At 40.6% G+C, this 18,979-nt stretch overlaps 3 protein-coding genes across 6 annotated transcripts in view; 1 reads left to right on the top strand and 2 right to left on the bottom strand.

Annotated features, from left to right (window-relative positions):
- LOC106613933 (phospholipid-transporting ATPase IF) overlaps positions 1-3,660 on the top strand; it is a 35,343-nt gene extending 31,683 nt beyond the window's left edge. For 2 of the 3 annotated variants that reach the window (XM_014216772.2, XM_014216767.2), the window contains one exon: positions 1,496-3,660. In XM_014216772.2, the coding sequence (XP_014072247.1) occupies positions 1,496-1,582 (87 nt within the window). In that variant the 3' untranslated portion in view covers positions 1,583-3,660. The remainder of the gene's footprint in view (positions 1-1,495) is intronic. The other variant, XM_014216769.2, reaches the window with a different exon arrangement.
- LOC106613934 (methylcrotonoyl-CoA carboxylase subunit alpha, mitochondrial) lies at positions 2,375-12,656 on the bottom strand. The gene is made up of 19 exons (XM_014216773.2): positions 12,258-12,656; positions 11,569-11,612; positions 11,286-11,425; positions 11,098-11,193; positions 10,847-10,968; positions 10,240-10,387; positions 10,022-10,143; positions 9,819-9,930; positions 9,548-9,629; positions 9,211-9,338; positions 8,810-8,993; positions 7,186-7,295; positions 6,876-7,092; positions 6,666-6,752; positions 6,114-6,163; positions 5,870-6,007; positions 5,685-5,789; positions 5,241-5,312; positions 2,375-5,082 (listed from the first exon to the last, which is right to left on the bottom strand). Exons 1-19 carry the CDS (start codon positions 12,308-12,310, stop codon positions 4,966-4,968), a joined length of 2,127 nt encoding a protein of 708 aa, XP_014072248.2. The 5' UTR covers positions 12,311-12,656; the 3' UTR covers positions 2,375-4,965.
- Positions 12,657-15,096: 2,440 nt separating this feature from the next.
- On the bottom strand, positions 15,097-18,739 carry LOC106613936 (lysosome-associated membrane glycoprotein 3). Of its 2 annotated transcripts, XM_045687598.1 has the most exons (8): positions 18,674-18,739; positions 18,456-18,509; positions 18,188-18,361; positions 17,551-17,774; positions 17,135-17,260; positions 16,794-16,848; positions 16,500-16,673; positions 15,097-15,586 (listed from the first exon to the last, which is right to left on the bottom strand). In XM_045687598.1, exons 3-8 carry the CDS (start codon positions 18,255-18,257, stop codon positions 15,444-15,446), a joined length of 792 nt encoding a protein of 263 aa, XP_045543554.1. In that variant the 5' UTR covers positions 18,258-18,361; positions 18,456-18,509; positions 18,674-18,739; the 3' UTR covers positions 15,097-15,443. The 2 variants fall into 2 exon arrangements, with proteins under 2 accessions (XP_045543554.1, XP_014072251.1); XM_014216776.2 differs by having other exon boundaries at positions 18,456-18,733.
- Positions 18,740-18,979: the final 240 nt, after the last annotated feature.

Genomic DNA, 18,979 nt, shown 5'->3' with positions numbered 1-18,979 from the left:
CTGTTACTGAGTGATAATGCTTGTGTTTTGACATGCTGCAGTGTTTGGTGTCTGTGTGCCACAGCTGAAACACTGGGACCACACTCCCTGACATAAAGATACTGGAAAACTGTAGTCTCAAAAGGAGAATAGGAGTGTTTTTGCTATTTATTTTATACAGTTAAGTACTTGAAGCCTTATAAGTGCTTTTGTGAGGAAGAGAACTCTCTTGTTGCATGGGGCTGACTTTGGTATGCTGAGTAACCAGATGTTGTGTGTGTTAACGTGTGTCCCATGATCTTTTCTATAATGTTACTCCTCCTCTTGCTTTGCTGCACTTTGTCTGAACCTGTCGTCGTTGCCACTGTCTAAAATCTAGATAATATTCAACTTCCCCCATCGAAGTTATTCATATGCTGCTGTTATATCACCTTGACGTCACTATTCAATCTAATATTCTGCTGCTTGCCTTGTTCTGTTAGATGGCCATAGACAATGGACTAATAGCTTGATATCAAGAGGGAGTGCCACTAGACTAGACAATTCACACCAACACATACACATTTATCAAGAAATACTTATTTTTGAAATTACACAGCACCATGTACATACAAGATCTTAAACGGTTGTCTATGTCTGAAAGACGTAATCCACATAGCACGTATAGGGTGTTGTTGATACTTTTTATCCAAAGATAAAATAATTGGTATAGTTTAATGATGAGATTCTACAGGAATAGGGTTGAGAAGTGGTGAGTTTCTACTATGTCCCCTGGTGGCGGTGTTGGCTTAGACAGGCTATGAAAGATGGGGGGGCTTGTGCCTTTCTTGAAGGTAAGAGTTGAGCTTTCTTTTCAAGGGCTCTTAGATAAATATTATGTTTGTTTTTTTACTATAGATATGCACATATATATATTTAAGTTGTTTTAGATATTATGCCTATTTTTGTATTAGCAGTATATATTCAGTCTAAATTAGTTCATATATAGTACAGCCAAGAAATGAGCTTCATATTATAAAAATAAACAGTATTTAGTATACCTGGTTATGCATAGGATGTATTATTCATACAATGACATTATGCAGATAGAGAAGGGAGACGTTGACTGTTTGTGTTCAAGTCATCCATGTTAAATCATCCTGTACTAATCCTCACTGTACGCACCTTATTCTCTCTCCTCCTTTTTAGTTTGACTTTGTTTGCTTGTGCTGCTCCCTCTGTAGGTTGAAGTGTAGTGCAGGAGACAGGGTTGGGAGGCAGTGGAAGATGAGCAGGATGACAGGGCTTCAGTTCCAAGGCAGGGCCTCCTCATATCAATACAGATAAGGTCTTCAACCACTCCTCTGCCATGACATCCCCTTACTGTACCATGCAATGGCAAGATGGCCATCCATCCAACAGTAAATGAAGGATCTTTAGGCAGGTCAGAGACAGACAAGCACTCCAGAGGCAGGTTTTCAGCTTAGTCCTCCTCTCCCACCGCCACCCCTCACTCCTCTGTCGTTGATGCTTTTAGATCGAGGAGCAACTCGGACCCCTTCTATTCCAACGACCGGAGCATCTTGACGCTCTCCCCCATGGAGGCCACTCATTGCTAAGGTAGCAGAGAGCAGTTGTCCCGCCAGGTGCCCCGTCCCGCCCTGCCCCATGGCCACACAGAGGGACTACTCACTGCACGGCCCAGGGCTGACCACCTCAGTGGACAGTCAGACTATATCTCAAGAGAAGAATGTTGAAAGCCATGAGGCTCTGCACCACCACTTTGTGAGAGATGCTGCATTTGCCTCTGTTCTGTTCCTGTAAATAATAAAAGGGAATCAGACCAAAGAAGGATTTGTCAGACTTAAGTGGGGAAAAAACATGGTCTACTACTTTGCGCCTGTAGGTTAGTGCTGCTCCTGCTTCACCACCTGACTATCTGAAAGGTCTGCCGCCTTTCCTGAGGAAATTAGGTGGACCTTTTTAAAGCCATACCTTCCATTTTTACTACCTGATTTTTCAAGGTATGAAAATGTGAAAGCAGTTAGGTCAGGTCTCTTTTTTTTCTTTTTCCCTGAAATGCCTTTTCTGCTCAGATTTGTTAGCGTTGCGTTTGTTCCGAAATGTCGACAGGAGAATGTCCCTATAATAGCTTCCTATGAGAGATGTGTTGTTCCACCAATACGGTGCCTTTTGAGAAGTGTAACTTGGTCCCCCAAAAAAATTGTCACCTAATTTTAACATTTTGTCATTAAAAATGTTCAACTTAATAAAAAAAAAAAAACTTTTTCCCATCAAGAGGTTAAATAACAAAATTACTATGGTAAGTGCCAAATAAAGTATCTGGGGGGTGTCAATTGTGCAACAGGGAGTGGCAATTGAATGCTGGCTTCACGTATGTATGTATCTTTTTTTCCTTCTCAACATTTCTAGCCTCTACAGATAACAGGGTTGACGTGTTATGCTCAAATCACTGTTTTCCACCACAAAACACCAGATAATGGCCCCCCAAAAATAAAGGAATAGTTTCACCATATTAATGGGCAAATCCACTCAAAACTGTTTTTTTAATGAATCACTGATAACATAAAATAAAAACATTTCTGAAATGCAAAGCAACTAAATAAGTAGGGCTTTACAATGATGGTAAAACTTGGAGAAATATTCAGGTTAAGTGGGTTAAAATCATCTTAGAGGGTGCAGAGGGACATGTCAAAATGCTTAATTTTGGCAAGTCTTTATTCAAAATAAAATCAGATTTATTGAATTTTCCATGTGTTCTATATTAAAGGGCACTTCATTTAATATATACAGGCTTTAAAATTCAATATTGGTGCACAATTTCTACTTACAATATCAATGGGTCACAAAAGGCACTCTTTTCATGGAACAACCCAGATATGAAATAGCTGCCAAGATGACATAAAATAATAGCTTTCACATCTAGTTGTTTTCAAAGCCACAAATGTGTTTTTGTTTGCCTTTCACTAATCATTGCCTATCATCATTTGAATCATGTTTTTATTTGTTTTGTTAGTCTCTTACTAACCACTTGTTCATGTTTGTATTTATTTCCATCTCATTACTGGTAATAGGGCAGGCGAGAGCCTCACGGACTGAACGCAACTGCTTTAGCTCTCTGTATCCTCTTTAGCTTTTGGGGCCTTTAGCCCACAATAATGGAAATGCCTGAGTCGAGGGTCATTGAGACAACCGTTTTAAACTTGCTATCAATGACATACATATTTATTCGAATATTGCCGAGATACATAATCATGGGATTTTATATGGTTACTATTTTTAGCCGTTACATACCTCTCAGTAGCTTGAAATGGGAGACACTTGTCCAAGAAGTCAGTGGAGCTTGATATTTATTTGCATGGTACCAATATTCGTAATTATATCTGGCACTACTATTGATCATGGTCAGCATTGGTCATATCTGATGAAGTGTACTTGTTTGCTACAGTTGTTACTCAGTTTTGATATAAATGCAGCATTTAGTTCAGATTGTCACGTTTCAATCAATTTATGAAGGCAATATGGATACGTCTCTACAAGGACACTGATGTGAAGTCAGCTGTTTATTTCTCTTGATCATGTTCATTAAAAAAAAAAATTATTGTACTCCTGTCAGTGAAGTGGGTTGATTGCTGATGTTTAAAGCAAATTCTATTTACGGAATAAATATGTTTTTAAAAAGCATGTGTAATTTTTGTCCTTTCCAGTAGAATGTGTATGCAACAAATGTTCACACACACTGACCATTAGATAGCAATATACCTCTATACAGCTACAAAAGAAATGACAGGACATTGAGAGTTTCTCTATGAAGTGATCTTTTAGAAAAAGGTAATTCGGCAACACAATAACAATTAGGCTCACTATTGAATGGATCACAGCAGACATTCATAATAACTTACCCCAAACAAGTTGTCAGGAGTGTGTGCTTGGGGGGATTCAACACTTTATAACCCTGACTGATTTCAGCACCACCCTTCTCTCAAATTGGTTGTTTAATGATGAGTCATCTCTTCCATGGTATTAGTTTATGGACTAAAGTAACCACTACAGGGGAGGCAGGGGTTAATCCACAGATTAATTGTCATATTATCTCTTTCACATTCTTCATAAATATTTGTGGTGAAGTGCTGTGAGAGAGCCCTTACTGTAATTTCAAAGCCTGGATTGAATCTGAATCATATGAGATGTAGCTAGTCTCCCAGACAGACTGGTTGGCTCCCACAATGTTGCCCTAGGTCTGGGATTTCCAAGACTAAAATGTAGCCTGAGTGCCAGTCTGTTTGTGATATCATGCCAACATGACACAAACATGTTTGGCTTGACAATGAGTACAAACAGATCTGGGACCAGGCTATAGAAGATGTGGCAGCATGTACAAAACTGAAGCTAGAAGAAAATTGCCTGGCTATCCAAATTCCTTGCTCTGGCCAAATGCTATGCCATGCCCATGGACGTTAGATCGACTCATTGTGGAGGAGTAACTCCCCGAATGGAAATCCATTCTAGAATCGTCTGATTGGTCCCAGAAACTGATGGTAAAGTGGCATTTTGAAAATTCTGATTGGTTAGAGAAGAACCAATCACTGATGACCTTTTTTTTTTTTTAAATCACCCATCATTTTGACAACACCACAAACGACTTCAATGATGGCAGTCTGCGCAGAGAATAGTACAAAAGCCAGACTTCTACACAGCCATCAGAAAATTTGGATTAGAAAAAAAAACAAAGCAAATATACCAGTATTGTTGAATATCTACACATTTCTGCCACAAAACATGAAGGCAATGTTCTGGCAACTGTACAATGTGATCCACATGGACCTGTAGTGTGTTCCCTTAGGTTTGTACAGCAGTTTGCTACTCCTATAGAAAATGCATCAACCCTTCCCGTTGAATTTTAAAATGCCTCATTTGATTTCTACAGTAACTCTTACAGTCTCAAAGTTCACAAATAGATATTCACACATGAGGATTAGATTGAGATTATTCCTCCTCAGCGGCCTCCTCAAACTCTACCAGGGCTGCGTGTCGGTTGGCCTGGGAGCCCTCCTTGAAAAACACCTTCTTGATGACTCCAGCTTTGGGTGCTCGGATGGTGTGCTGCAGAAAGAGAGAATAGTCTGAGGACCCATAGTTCATTTAGAGCCCAATGTGAGTTATAAGTGGGTGGCTACAGAGTTAGAAAAGTCAATGTGTGTGTGTGAGTGTGTAGTATTGGGAGTGGAATCCTCCCAGTGCCTGAAATGATGTAAGCTCACCTCCATTTTCATGGCATTCATCACCATCAAGGAGTCTCCCATCTGCACTGTGTCTCCTGCCTTCACCAGCACCTGGAATAAAGATGAGATCATATTAAGGATCTTACCTATCAATTCTAAATGGCCCTGTTAATGTTAGGACAGGAGTCCGTGTGGCCACATTCTGTTTTTCCATTGCAACTGACATTTATCAATTGGCACGTCTGAACGATTCACACCATGTCATCAACAGGAGGTATAGATTAAATCATTTTCCGACATTAGCCACTAAGTGAGCTAATGAGAGATATCCCATGATTCAGCATGCCTGACCATCTGGCAGGAAATCACATTCCAGAGCAACATATTAAAGATCAGTCAGAGTGGCTGGGTCAGCTTTTATAGACAGATAAATTATGGCGGTGAAAGAGACAGCAATGAGAAAGAGAATCCATCATTTATTACCTTCTCAATGGTCCCGGTCATGGGTGCCACAGCTCCTCTCTGTGCTCCTGTGCTCACACCAGCCAGGAACTTGGGCACTGGAACGCTCACCTCCGCACTACCCTCCTGATGGGGAGGAGAGGGTGGCTTAGAGGACCTAAGGTACCCTGATATGGAGAACATGTGTTCCAGAGGAGGGGACTCACCATAGAGAAGAGGTGTACTGCGTTATCCAGGATGACCAGTTTGGGCCGGGACTTCACCCCGTTCACAGAGCAGTGCAGGAATGATGTCTGTCCCTCTGTCTCCACCTCCCCTGACACCTGGAACACTTCCCCTCCAATCTGAGGAAGGGGACAAAACCCATCAGCCGCAGGAAATCATGTTTGGGTATGTTCAACCTTTTCCATGAGACATTTTTACAACACTCAGCACCCACAGAACATGTACCTCCATAGAGTAGGTCCCATCTGGATTGTATGTAACCGTTAATTCCACTTCTGCACAGAAAAAAACATTTCACAGAACTTTAAGTCTTTTTCCTCTGCCACTTGATTCATGGAAGACTTGCCTTCATAAAAAATGCATATGATGGGTCCTGTTCAAATTACTTTATGTATGACATAAAATATTAATAACTTTTACGACATAAATTCCATGTCACAAGTAAACAAAAAGCAGATTAAAAGTACTTAAAGGACAAATAAAGTACTTTTTTCTCTGTATTCAATAAATATTTTCAGTAACAGTGAAACATGAGGATGAGAGAGACTAACTTTGCCATTATAGTGAGGAGATGGTATTAAGATGGGTTCACTTATAGTCTGGACGGAATCAGACACACTAATCAATGTCATTAGTGAGGTCTAGGATAAAAAAAGAATGAGGTCTAGTAGGCCTGGCTGGGCTCCTCATCAACGTAAGACTGAGTGAGGAGCATTTCAATCAAACCAAGGTCTACTGGCTACTTCCTCTGAGCTATTGAAGGAGGTTTGGACTCACTAGTTTCACCCAGCTGGAGCGTCATATTCCTACTATATAGGATGTTCACCCTCCTGCCGTTACTGGAGGCAAAAGGAGAGAAGGGATCTGCGACAGGAGAAAAGAACAGACAGTTTAAGGTATCCTCCAACAGACAACAGCACTTTCTCAGACAGTTGTTGTATAGTTCTCAGCGACCTGTAGAGACAGGCCTGTGTTGTTGTTCCTCACCGTCGGACTGGTCTCTGAAGGTTCGAGTGCTGGCCCTCTCTCTGAGCAGCAGGCCAAGGGCAGCCTGACACAGTGTGGCCCTGGAGGGAGGGCTGGGCTTGGGGAACAGCTGCTCATAGTGCTGGGGGATGAAGCTGGTGGTCACATTCCCCGCCTCAAACTCTGGGTGGCCAGACAGACTCAACAGGAAGTCAATATTGGTGTTGAGGCCTACGATCTGCCGGGATCAGTGGTCAATCAATCAACAGTCCCTTACAAAACAGAAATACGCAGTGGGATGTGTCCAGTATGTGTATAATAATACTCTTACGTTGTACTGGCGTAAGCAGTATCTGAGCTTCCTCAGAGCAGCAGAGCGGTCCTCTCCCCACACCACCAGTTTAGCGATCATGGGGTCGTAGTGGGCTGACACTTCATCTCCTGAGAACACAGACAGGTACATAATCATGTGGATATATCAACTAGAGGTCGACCGATTAACCGGCATGGCCGATTACTTAGGGCCGATTTCAAGTTTTCATAACAATCGGTAATCGGCATTTTTGGATGCTGATTATGGCCAATTACATTGCATTCCACGAGGAAACTGTGTGGCAAGCTGATCACCTGTTACGCGAGTACAGCAAGGAGCCAAGGTAAGTTGCTAGCTAGCATTAAACTTATCTTATAAAAAACAATCATCTTCACATAATCACTAGCTAACTACACATGGTTGATGATATTACTAGGTTAACTAGCTTGTCCTGCGTTGCATATAATCAATGCGGTGCCTGTTAATTTATCATCTAATCACAGCCTACTTCGCCAAACGGGGGATGATTTAAGCGCATTCGTGGAAAAAGCACAATCGTTGCACGAATGTACCTAACCATAAACATCAATGCCTTTCTTAAAATCAATACACAGAAGTATATATTTTTAAACCTGCATATTTAGTTAAAAGAAATTCATGTTAGCAGGCAATATTAACTAGGGAAATTGTGTAACTTCTCTTGCGTTCATTGCACGCAGTCAGGGTATATGCAACAGTTTGGGCCGCCTGGCTCGTTGCGAACTAATTTGCCAGAATTTTACATAATTATGACATAACATTGAAGGTTGTGCAATGTAACAGCAATATTTAGACTTAGGGTTGCCGCCCGTTCGATAAAATACGGAACGTTTCCGTATTTCTCTGAAAGAATAAACGTTTTGTTTTCGAAATGATAGTTTCCGGATTTGACCATATTAATGGCCAACGGCTCGTATTTCTGTGTTTATTATATTATAATTAAGTCTATGATTCAATAGAGCAGTCTGACTGAGCATTTGCCAGCGGCTCTTAGCAATGCTTGCTTCACAGCGCTGTTTATGACTTCAAACCTATCAACTCCCGAGATTAGGCTGGCAATACTAAAGTGCCTATTAGAACATCCAATAGTCAAAGGTATATGAAATACAAATGGTATAGAGAGAAATAGTCGACGCGTCATAATTCCTATAATAACTTCAACCTAAAACTTCTTAACTGGGAATATTGAAGAACTGGGAATATTGAACCACCAGCTTTTATATGTTCTCATGTTCTGAGCAAGGAACTTAAACGTTAGCTTTTTTACTTTGGCACTTGTACTTTCTTCTCCAACACTATGTTTTGCATTATTTAAACCTAATTGAGCATGTTTCATTTTTTTGTTGTTGACTAAATAGATTTTATTTATGTATTATATTAAGTTAAAATAAGTGTTCATTGTTCATTCAGTATTGTTGTAATTGTCATTATTACAAATATATATTAAGATTAATCGGTATCTGCTTTTTTTGTTCCTCCAATAATCGGTATCGGTTTCAGTGTTGAAAAATCATAAATCGGTCGACCTCTAATATCAACAGTACTGTCTGACAGTTGTGTTAAATAGGTGTAAGTAGGTCCAGGTGAGCTGGGTGTACTGTACCTTCCCTGACGCCTGTCTCGATGCGTGTGCACTCGTCTGCCAGGGGTGTAGACAGATGAAGGAGGGGTCCTGCCCCAGGAAGGAAGTCGTTGTTGGGGTCCTCAGCGTATATCCTGGCCTCAAACGAATGGCCCATCAGTTCTATCTCCTCCTGCAGGAGCGGCAGCCTCTCGCCTGCAGCCACCTGAGAGACAAGTAAGAGGAGTACACAAACGTCAGGGTGGTGCGTTTACAAATTGTTAATCAAATCTATATTCAGATTGAAATCCTGCTATCTCTGGGATTATGTGAGATTATAAAGCCCTCTAAAAGAGCTAATAAATACACTCAACATATTACAACACATTTATGTCCCCAACACCCCCTTTCTGATGGCATTCCTCTCCCTCTTTCTGCCTTACCCTGAGCTGCCACTCCACCAGGTCAGTACCAGTGATCATCTCAGTCACAGGGTGCTCCACCTGCAGACGCGTGTTCATCTCCATGAAGAAGAAGTTGTGCTGTGCATCCATGATGAACTCCACAGTGCCTGCATAGAGACAGGGACATACATGTGGTTGTTACACCAGTGTACAGGATGGTGCAAAGCAACAGGTGTTACAACATAATATTTTTTCACACCCTCTAGTGGGTGAGTGTTCAATGCCCCAAAAAAAGACAATGGAAATTGAGGACTCTGCATCCCAGCATGCAAATATTAATTATTTGTGTAAGGTTTGAGGCCAATTCTCTGTTCACCTGCTCCCACATAGTTGACGGCTTTGGCTGCTCTTACGGCTGCCTCACCCAGTTTCCGCCTCACCTCCTCGCTAATTCCAGGCTGCAAGCACAGGTGCAAACACAAAAACACTACAAATCATTAACACACACATACAGTTGCACAGACTAGGGAGTGCAAAACACAGTGCATCAAGCCTCCTATCCAGCAGACAGCCATTCACACAGGAAACCAAGACATGTTGTGGTGCTGAGAGCAAAATGATGGAGGTAGCTGTATCATAGCACTTACCCCTGGTGCTTCCTCAATGATCTTCTGGTGCCTTCTCTGCACGCTGCAGTCCCTCTCAAACAGGTAGACAGCATTTCCATGCTGGTCCCCAAAAACCTGGACCTCCACATGTCTGGTGAGTGAAGGAAGATCTGTCACAACATCTAAACAGGGGTGTAGTCTGAACCTCCAACATAAATAGATACAGAGTGTCTTCTACATACCTGGGGTCCTCTACAAATTTCTCCACTAGCATGACATCATCATTGAAGGACTTGCGAGCCTCTCGTCTCGCAGACTCAAGCTGATCATGGAAGTCTTCCGTGGTGTGTGCAATGCGCATTCCCTAGATAAACCAATCACAACCATAGGAGCCTTAAGACACAAACAACAACACTATCATTCCATGAAACAATCCTTTCTGTGTGTGCATCTTACTTACTTTACCGCCCCCGCCACGCACAGCCTTTATCATCACTGGGTAGCCTATCCTGACAGCCTCAGCTTGGAGCTTCTCATCCGATTGGTCCTCTCCGTGGTAACCCTCGATGATAGGAACACCCGCAGCTGACATTATGTATTTTGATGTACTAGGAAAAATAAATAGTAGATTTCTAAGATGTAACTTTTGAATAACTAGTATTCAAATCATACTTACAACATACAACACTGAAGAGTGACTTGAAAAGAGAAGAGTCATTCATTGGCCACGCCCACCTCATCCCCCCTCACTAACTTCACAACCGCTGCTAAAAAAAATCCTGGGGGACACACTGTCATTTAAAAGGTAGACACAGCAAAATGACGTTCCCACAAGCAGCCCCACAGATATTGAGATGAGCGAGATGCAACACTTCGCTCTCACACAGTCATTCACAGTATCTGTGCATGTGCACGGGTTCGCTTCACACTGTTACAGCTTGGTAGCCATGGCACCAACACAGCAGAGACATTGTGCCTCAATTTCCTTAGTTGTTGAGGAAATTGACCCACTATGCTGTTTACTTTCTGCATCTATGTCATATCGCTGAGTCTACCTTTAACTATACCTTTTGATACCCATGTCTCTGATAGCAGATGATGGAGGGCCAATAAAGATGATACCCTCCTGTTTGCATGCCTCAGAAAACTCTGTGTTCTCTGACAGGAAGCCATATCCTGGGTGGACAGCCTATAACAAAAACACAATTCATAAACATAAATGTATTCGTCAGATATAGTCTGTATTGCGACTTTAAGAAAATGGGGATTGTCATAATGAATGAGTACTGCAAATACAATACTGCACTTGACAACATACATGTGATCCAGATCTCTTGGCAACCTCCAAGACTTTCTCCATGGACAAGTAACTCTGCTGGGATGCGGCTGGCCCAATGTTATAGGCCTCATCTGCCTAAGACACATGAGAAGCCCCATAAATACAGCTGCATCTACAACCATATACTGACAGAGGGGTCAAAGTTTCAACCTTTAGCCTTGACATACCATGGCCACATGCATGGAATGACGATCTGCATCACTGTATACTGCCACAGAGCGCACACCCATCTTCTTTGCTGTTCGCATCACACGGCAGGCGATTTCTCCTCTGTTGGCAATGAGGACTTTTTCTATCCTGCCTTGCCCTAGAGGAAAAGAGACCTGAGCTATGAGTGATGATGTAATGCATACTAATTGAGACAACTACAATGCTTCCTCTGCAGGTTCAATCTACATGGAGATGAATAACTTCACAAAGAGACATTCAATATTGCTCCATGTTACTTACCAATTGAGGCAAACCGCACAAATCCTTTGGTCCATATCAATTTCCTAAGATGAGATAATAAAATAACATTGCAGGACAAGGACCTTGATGGTTGAAAAGGTCATGTAAAGAGAGCATGTTGTTACAGCTGTTTACATCAATGAATGGCTCTCAAGGGCATGCTAACTGTACCATGTACTACAGAGCAGTTTGCTTCACCACACCTTGCTAATAATGATCATTGCTCAAAGCTGATAACTAGTTGATATAGAGGTAAATGCATTAAATTAACTGCCCATCGCTTTGGAAACAAAACATTTAACCGTTCAACTGGTTAACTACCTAGCTGTTATGCTAAGTTAGCCAGCTAACTACCTTTATTTAACCTTGCACAGAATCGGTGGATAATACAAAAAGTAAGTAGACTAGCTAGCCATGTTGACACACACAACATATGGCTTAATCGTGTTGGCTAACATGTGCTAGGGTTGTTTAACCATTTTAACACTAACGTTAGCTAGCGTCAAGAAGCAAACTAGCTACAATCTTGCGCGTTGGGTTTGCTGACTAGCAGCTTACTAGTTAGCAAGTCAACTGTCTTAACAGAAGACTATCGACATCTTCCAATCTTAGCAGTTTATTTATTCAAAATAGATAACATGCAGTGATAGTAAACATAACACAACATATGACAAGCATTATCGACTTACTGTTGAAATATTCTTAAACCCTGTAGGGTTTGAACTTTCAGGACAGAAGCCATGTGTACTACTGTGTGAAGTTAGCGGTCTAAACAGTCAGTAGCTGGCTAACGCGTTAGCTGAATAAGAAAATAAGCGTTTGCCTTTAAAATCTATTCTTTCGATTTAACATTTAGCTAGTTACGATACTGCATTTTACAATACGTTTTATCAACTGAAGTTGATCGGTGGAAATGGTATTATATGAAACTATAGGCCGAAACATGCTCTTAGTTTGGTGAAAATAGCTACAAAGTGACGTAAACGACTAAATTCAATTTGCTGTGTTTCTCTCATGTGGACTCGTAGGATGATCAACCAATAGAACATGTCGAGACAGAGGCGGGGCAGAGAGGAAGAGGCAAAGCAAGACGGTTTACCAAATCAAATCAAATCAAATGGTATTGGTCACATACACATGGTTAGCAGAAGTTAATGCGAGTGTAGCGAAATTCTTGTGCTTCTAGTTCCGACCGTGCAGTAATATCTAACAAGTAATCTAACAGTTTCACAACAACTACCTTATACACACACACAAGTGTGAAGGAATTAATACGAATATGTACATGTAAATATATGGATGAGCGATGGCCGTGCGGCATAGGCAAGATGCAGTAGATGGTATAGAGTACAGTATATACATATGAGATGAGTAATGTAGGGTATGTAACCATTATATAAAGTGGCATTGTTTAAAGTGACTAGTGATATATTTATTACATCCAATTTAATTATTAAAGTGGCTAGAGATTTGAGTCAGTATGTTGGCAGCAGCCACTCAATGTTAGTGATGGCTGTTTAACAGTCTGATGGCCTTGAGATAGAAGCTGTTTTTCAGTCTCTCGGTCCCAGCTTTGATGCAGCTGTACTGACCTCGCCTTCTGGATGTTAGTGGGGTGAACAGCAGTGGCTCGGGTGGTTGTTGTCCTTGATGATATTTTTGGCCTTCCTGTGACATTGGGTGCTGTAGGTGTCCTGGAGGGCAGGTAGTTTGCCCCCGGTGATGTGTTGTGCAGACCTCACTACCCTCTGGAGAGCCTTACGGTTGTGGGCGGAGCAGTTGCCGTACCAGTTGGTGATACAGCCCGACAGGATGCTCTCGATTGTGCATCTGTAAAAGTTTGTGAGTGTTTTCGGTGACAAACCGAATTTCTTCAGCCTCCTGAGGTTGAAGAAATGGTCCACCCACGCTGTCTGTGTGGGTGGACCATTTCAGTTTGTCCGTGATGTGTATGCCGAGGAACTTAAAACTTTCCACCTTCTCCACTGCTCTCCCGTCGATGTGGATATGCGGCTGCGCCCTCCGCTGTTTCCTGAAGTCCACGATCATCTCCTTTGTTTTGTTGACATTGAGTGTGAGGTTATTTTCCTGACACCACACTCCAAGGGCCCTCACCTCCTGCCTGTAGGCTGTCTCGTCGTTGTTGGTAATCAAGCCTACCACTGTAGTGCCACAGATAGAACAACGTTAGTTATAGCACATATTTGATTTGTCCACGAAGTGAGGAATTTTTGTATGGAGGTCAATGTGCGTGTCGAATTTGGTCAACTAAAAAAAGTAATTGCTAATTTACTACGTGAGGCTTATTTGATATAATAGAAGTTTAGTAATGGTTAGGTTGTTACTCATGTACTGATATAAGTGGACGCACGGGGCATTTCAGCAACTTATACTTTATATCAGAGTTGTGCCTGTTGTCATACATAGATAGAGAACTCATCACGGATATAACCCGTTTTAAAAAGGACATTACCGTTTAGGGCTTGCACCATTTTAAAGTAGTCAACTGGGTGGGGATTGGGGGCAATCAGCTAATGTTGATGAAAAAAATGACCTAAACGGAGAAAGCCGCAATGGCACTACCCGTGCTGTCACAGACGCCTTTAATGGTACAGATTCAAAGATGAGTCTTCTATTTCTATGGTCTGTTGGTCACATGCATATCTGCCCTCTCATTGGCTAAAATCATCCCACCTGATCTAGCCTCCTCCCGCCTGCCTTCCATCTTTGAGGACATGTATTTTTCCATTGTTAGAGCGGTAACCCAGGGTCGTTACAATATAATAACTAATCTTGGGGCGTGGTGATCCAATAAGGAGGTCACAGTGTTGACACTTTGGAGGTACATTTTTTGAGAGGTTCCAGACATAATTTCCACCATCTTGCAGAACAGCCACGTAGGTAGGGGTGGGCTTGGTTGGCCCACCCACTGGGGAGCCAGGCCCACCCAATCAGTGACATATGCGCATTGAGGCATATGTCACTGTGCTTCTATGGCTATATGCACCATGCCACTGCTTACTTCATTTGTTCATTTAGCAAACAATTTAGCTCATAATCCAGTGCCTTTATCACAGTCAGTATATTTGAGCTTTATTAATTAGCTTAAAAAATGCTAAATGTTTATCTCGACCTCATTGCAAAATGTGTAGAATAGCAAGAGATTAGCTATAAAACTGCACATTTTCCTCTCTGCCCCATGGCAAAATTTGTAGAATTGCAGTAAATCAGCTTTAAAACGGCAATATTTTCTTTCAGCCTCATGGCAAAATGTGTAGAATAGCATAAGATTAGCTATACAACTGCATATTTTTCTCTTTGCCCCATGGCAAAATATGTAGAATTACAGGAAGTTCGCTTATTTTTAAAAATAATAATAATGATTATTTTTTGCAGGCCATCCCTCCAATGAATTTCTGGCTACGCTACTGTTACAGAATTTGCTATTTTTGGACAGTGTGTTTTTATAATAAGGCATGCAAGAAATCTATACTTATATGTGAACTTGAAAATAATGATTTTCAACCGTGCTGGTTAAAGCCACACTTTTAATAAGGGAATATGGGCACTCTTTAAACAAAATATAATTTCCCCAAAAAATATATAATTAGCATGCATCATGATTCAATTTGCTGACCATATTGGCTGATTATGATTGTAAACTTACACAGTGCTTTCCTAGAAGTATTAACCACATTTACATATTTTTTTACTGTAATAATATTATTTCTAATTTCTTTGCAAACATAATTAAATATTAAAAAACAACAATAAAAAGGTTAATATTGAGTCATGGATAAAAATACTAAAAAGCATCTAGGAAATACAAAACATGGCTATAAAAAGCATTCATGTTATGCTTGCATGAAGTCTTCTCAGATCCTGTCATAGCCAGCTTGTCTACGGCTGTTCCAGATGATCAGGAAGGTCAGGACAGCAATCAGGAGGAGTCCCACAACCGTGGTACCAATAATGATTGGGAAGATCCTCTTGTTGAAGTCAGCCCAGCACTCAACCTCTGAAATGCCATAGGGGGACAAAAGAAAATATTTTTGTTTATGGAACTTGAAAGGGGGAAAAAATCCTGCAATTTCAACAACTCAAAGACCAGCATGAGCTTCCTGAAACTAGCTTCTTAAATACTGGTTAAAAGAAAAGACAAAATACAATTTCTCTAATACTCCAAAGGAATCACTACTCGAAAATCATATTCATAGTACTTGGTCAACTTGAGGTCTGATCTCACTGACGTATAATACACAGAATAATAATTTACCTACTTATAATAACCTAACATACAAATGAGACAGAAAGAGACCTAGGCTGTAACTATGACCCAGTAGACTGGGATGACTTGCTTGAAACCTTTCAGAGCTTCTTGATGGCAACCAAACATAGACAGATGCAATTCAATATATTGAACAACACATATTTTACTCCACATAGACTGCATTTACTTGATAATAAGATAACTGACACATGTCTTAGATGTAAGATAAATACAGGATATTTACTGCATATGTTATGGAGTTTCCCCTACCTAGATAATAAAATAAATGTATATCAGCAAAATGACATCAGCGGTATTAGAGCCAGAACTTCAAAATGACCCCAGGATGTGGTTAACTTTGTTTGCAAGTTTTTGAAACTTTGTTTGTCAAGTAAATGTAATGTAAAAATGGAAGCGCAGTATTGATTTTGTTTTGACTGATTCTGTTACATTGTACAATATTTTTTTTAATAATAATATTTAATCTGGATCTTAACACTTGGATAATTGTTTTTGAGGGGCCGAAAGGGCAAAACATTACCTTTACAATATTACATTTAAAAGAGCATTATACCATATATAACCTTACAGAAATATAATAAACAGAAGGCTTTTGTAAATCATGAACGAAAAGGTCTGCAAAATGTAAAAATCGACATACCCTCTCCAAACTTCCCATTGGTGAGTTTGAAAGCTTGGAACTGAAGAGGCCCAAGCTTCACTCGAAGGTTTTCAGCCAGATGAAACTCGGTCTGGGAGTTACACTTGAGGCTGTGGTCAGCGGCAGTTGGGAACAGCTTTTCATGTTCTATCACCCCAGGATAGTTTTTATTTCCTAATGGTGAAAGAAGATGCTCAGCCTTGTTTTTCTAACAATGAAAAATCAGTTGAAAAATATCCATGCATTTTTTTTCAAATCATGTGTCTACTTGTGAGATCATGTTGGTCAACTCACCTTTGCTTGGTGCCAAATTAGCTCTGACCTTTGACACATAGGATATGTTCCCTTCCTGTGGGAGGAAAAATAGTTAATGACGTGCATTAAATAAATAAATCATTGTTTTTATGAAAATCCAAACATGCAAATCATCATGCAAATGCATTTGAATGAGTTTGCTTCTGCTCAGAGTCATAATATAATGTATTGCTCTGCTTTTGATCGTTATATGGAAGAGTTGTGGTCAACCTGTGATTATTCTTAGTTATCATCTCAGAGTCGGAGAGGAAAGGAAAAAACTTTTCCAGGCGTTAGACATCATGTGTGGCATGAGAAGATGGAAGTTTCTGAATTTGTACCTTTTCAAAGGTGAGATCCAGATAGCCTCCCTCTCCTACAATAGCCAGGGAAAGAACTGCCTCTTTTTGACCACATCTACCTGTAGCGAGGGTGGTGGAAGGGTCTAAGTTGAAATAGGAAGCTTTCTGAAAAAGGATCAACATACCATTGGATTAGAAAAGGACAAAAGCAATAGCAAACAAGTAATGATGTAGGAACAAGTGATAACTTAATTCTTGTCATAGATTTAGAGCTACTTAATAATATAGTATCATAATGATTGTATGGTCGAACTCATGACCAAACATAGTAATGTGTATGAGAATGGCCGTTGTTGTTTTTTCACGACTTAGGTGACAAACCACATGAGGTCTCACCCCTGATAAAGAAGTGCTGAAACACAAACAAAAAGTGCTGAGAAAGTGACTGTCCCTACCTTCTTATCAATAACTTTGTACACCACTCCCATGGAAACCTTGATGCATGGCTTGCCTGCGGTGTCATTCAGCACATAGTTTCCAGTGACAGGAACGGTCTCTTTGGGCTGAAGAACAGGCTTCTCTGGTAGGCTTGATTGCTCGGTGGGCTCAGGGTTGTTTAGGCCAGACTCATCTGTGGTGATTATGGTCTGGTTCAATGCAGCAGTCATGAGGCTGTTTCCTGTAAAGCGGTGTAGTGTGAAGTGTGAAGTGAAACAGTTTACAGAAACCATAAACCCAGGGCAACATTCACATGCACAATTACAGATCCCCCCTTAGGTTCATCTTATTTTTACAATAAAATTAAATAAATAATTGTAAAAATGTGTTGAAGTAGCCATGATTGTGTCTGTAAAATGTCATGCAGTTTTACCTGCAATGATTTAGACTTTTTAAGAGTACACTTCCAGTCTTTTCTAACATTATCTCAGAATCAAATTCAGATTCAAATGGCCTGCATTCATTCTGATTACAGATTATATTACATGTTGCATGGTTAACTGCCTTGCTGCCTTGTCCAGTATCAACTTATATTAGACTACCACTACCACCAAATAGATTAGACATTATTAGATAGAGGTACATGCAACTCACCCATTATGATCGCAACCAGTAGAAAAAGTATTGTTTCACGATGCATGTTGTTTCTGAGTTTGTCTGTCATCTTCTGTGTTCAGTTGAGTATTTGTGTTGTGACCAAATATATGAGGTGTGATGTGGTGAATTAATCTCCAGACGACCAAAACGCCTTGTTCAAGTGATGAGTGCCTTCAAGGGAGGGGCAAAGAGGGTTTTCTTCTTATATGATTTATGAGCTATCTTTAAATGGCTGATATACACTATATGATGTAACTAACTTTACCTTGTGCTGTTGCAGGTCAGATATCTTGTTATTTGTGTCTACTCAACTCTTTATCTAAAAAGATAGCGTTAAAGTAGGTTGGTTCAAAGGATGTGTTGATTGAGCAGTTTCTATGACAATTACTTGTTTGAATTAACCAGGAGTTACAGGCTTTAGCCTCTAAATTGAAAATATGAGGAAAATGTTTTTCTATTGGTTTATCAAAGATTGTATCATACCTGGACCATGATGCCTTTATACATTGATTCTATGATTGGTTCATGTTTATCGTACCGGAGCTGTGGTTGGATTGTGGGAATGGCTGTGCTGCTGGGGAAATCAAACTGTGTGTTAGCAGGCATTGGATGCATTTAGGGTCAAAGGTAGAGAGGGACAAAGTATCTCCTAAAATACACACTACTGCAGCAATGTGTCAATGCAAGTCAGGATTCATTTTGGATTGACAAACTGACAAGCATTTTTGGAAAGGGTCATGTTTACCCATCCAAGTACTTTATAATGGGAGGGAGGTTGTCCTATTGCCT

This window comes from Salmo salar, chromosome ssa10, assembly GCF_905237065.1.
Source record: "Salmo salar chromosome ssa10, Ssal_v3.1, whole genome shotgun sequence".
Taxonomy (NCBI): Eukaryota; Metazoa; Chordata; class Actinopteri; order Salmoniformes; family Salmonidae; genus Salmo; species Salmo salar.
Note: the sequence above shows the minus strand (reverse complement) of the source record. Positions and strands in the feature narration are given on the sequence as shown.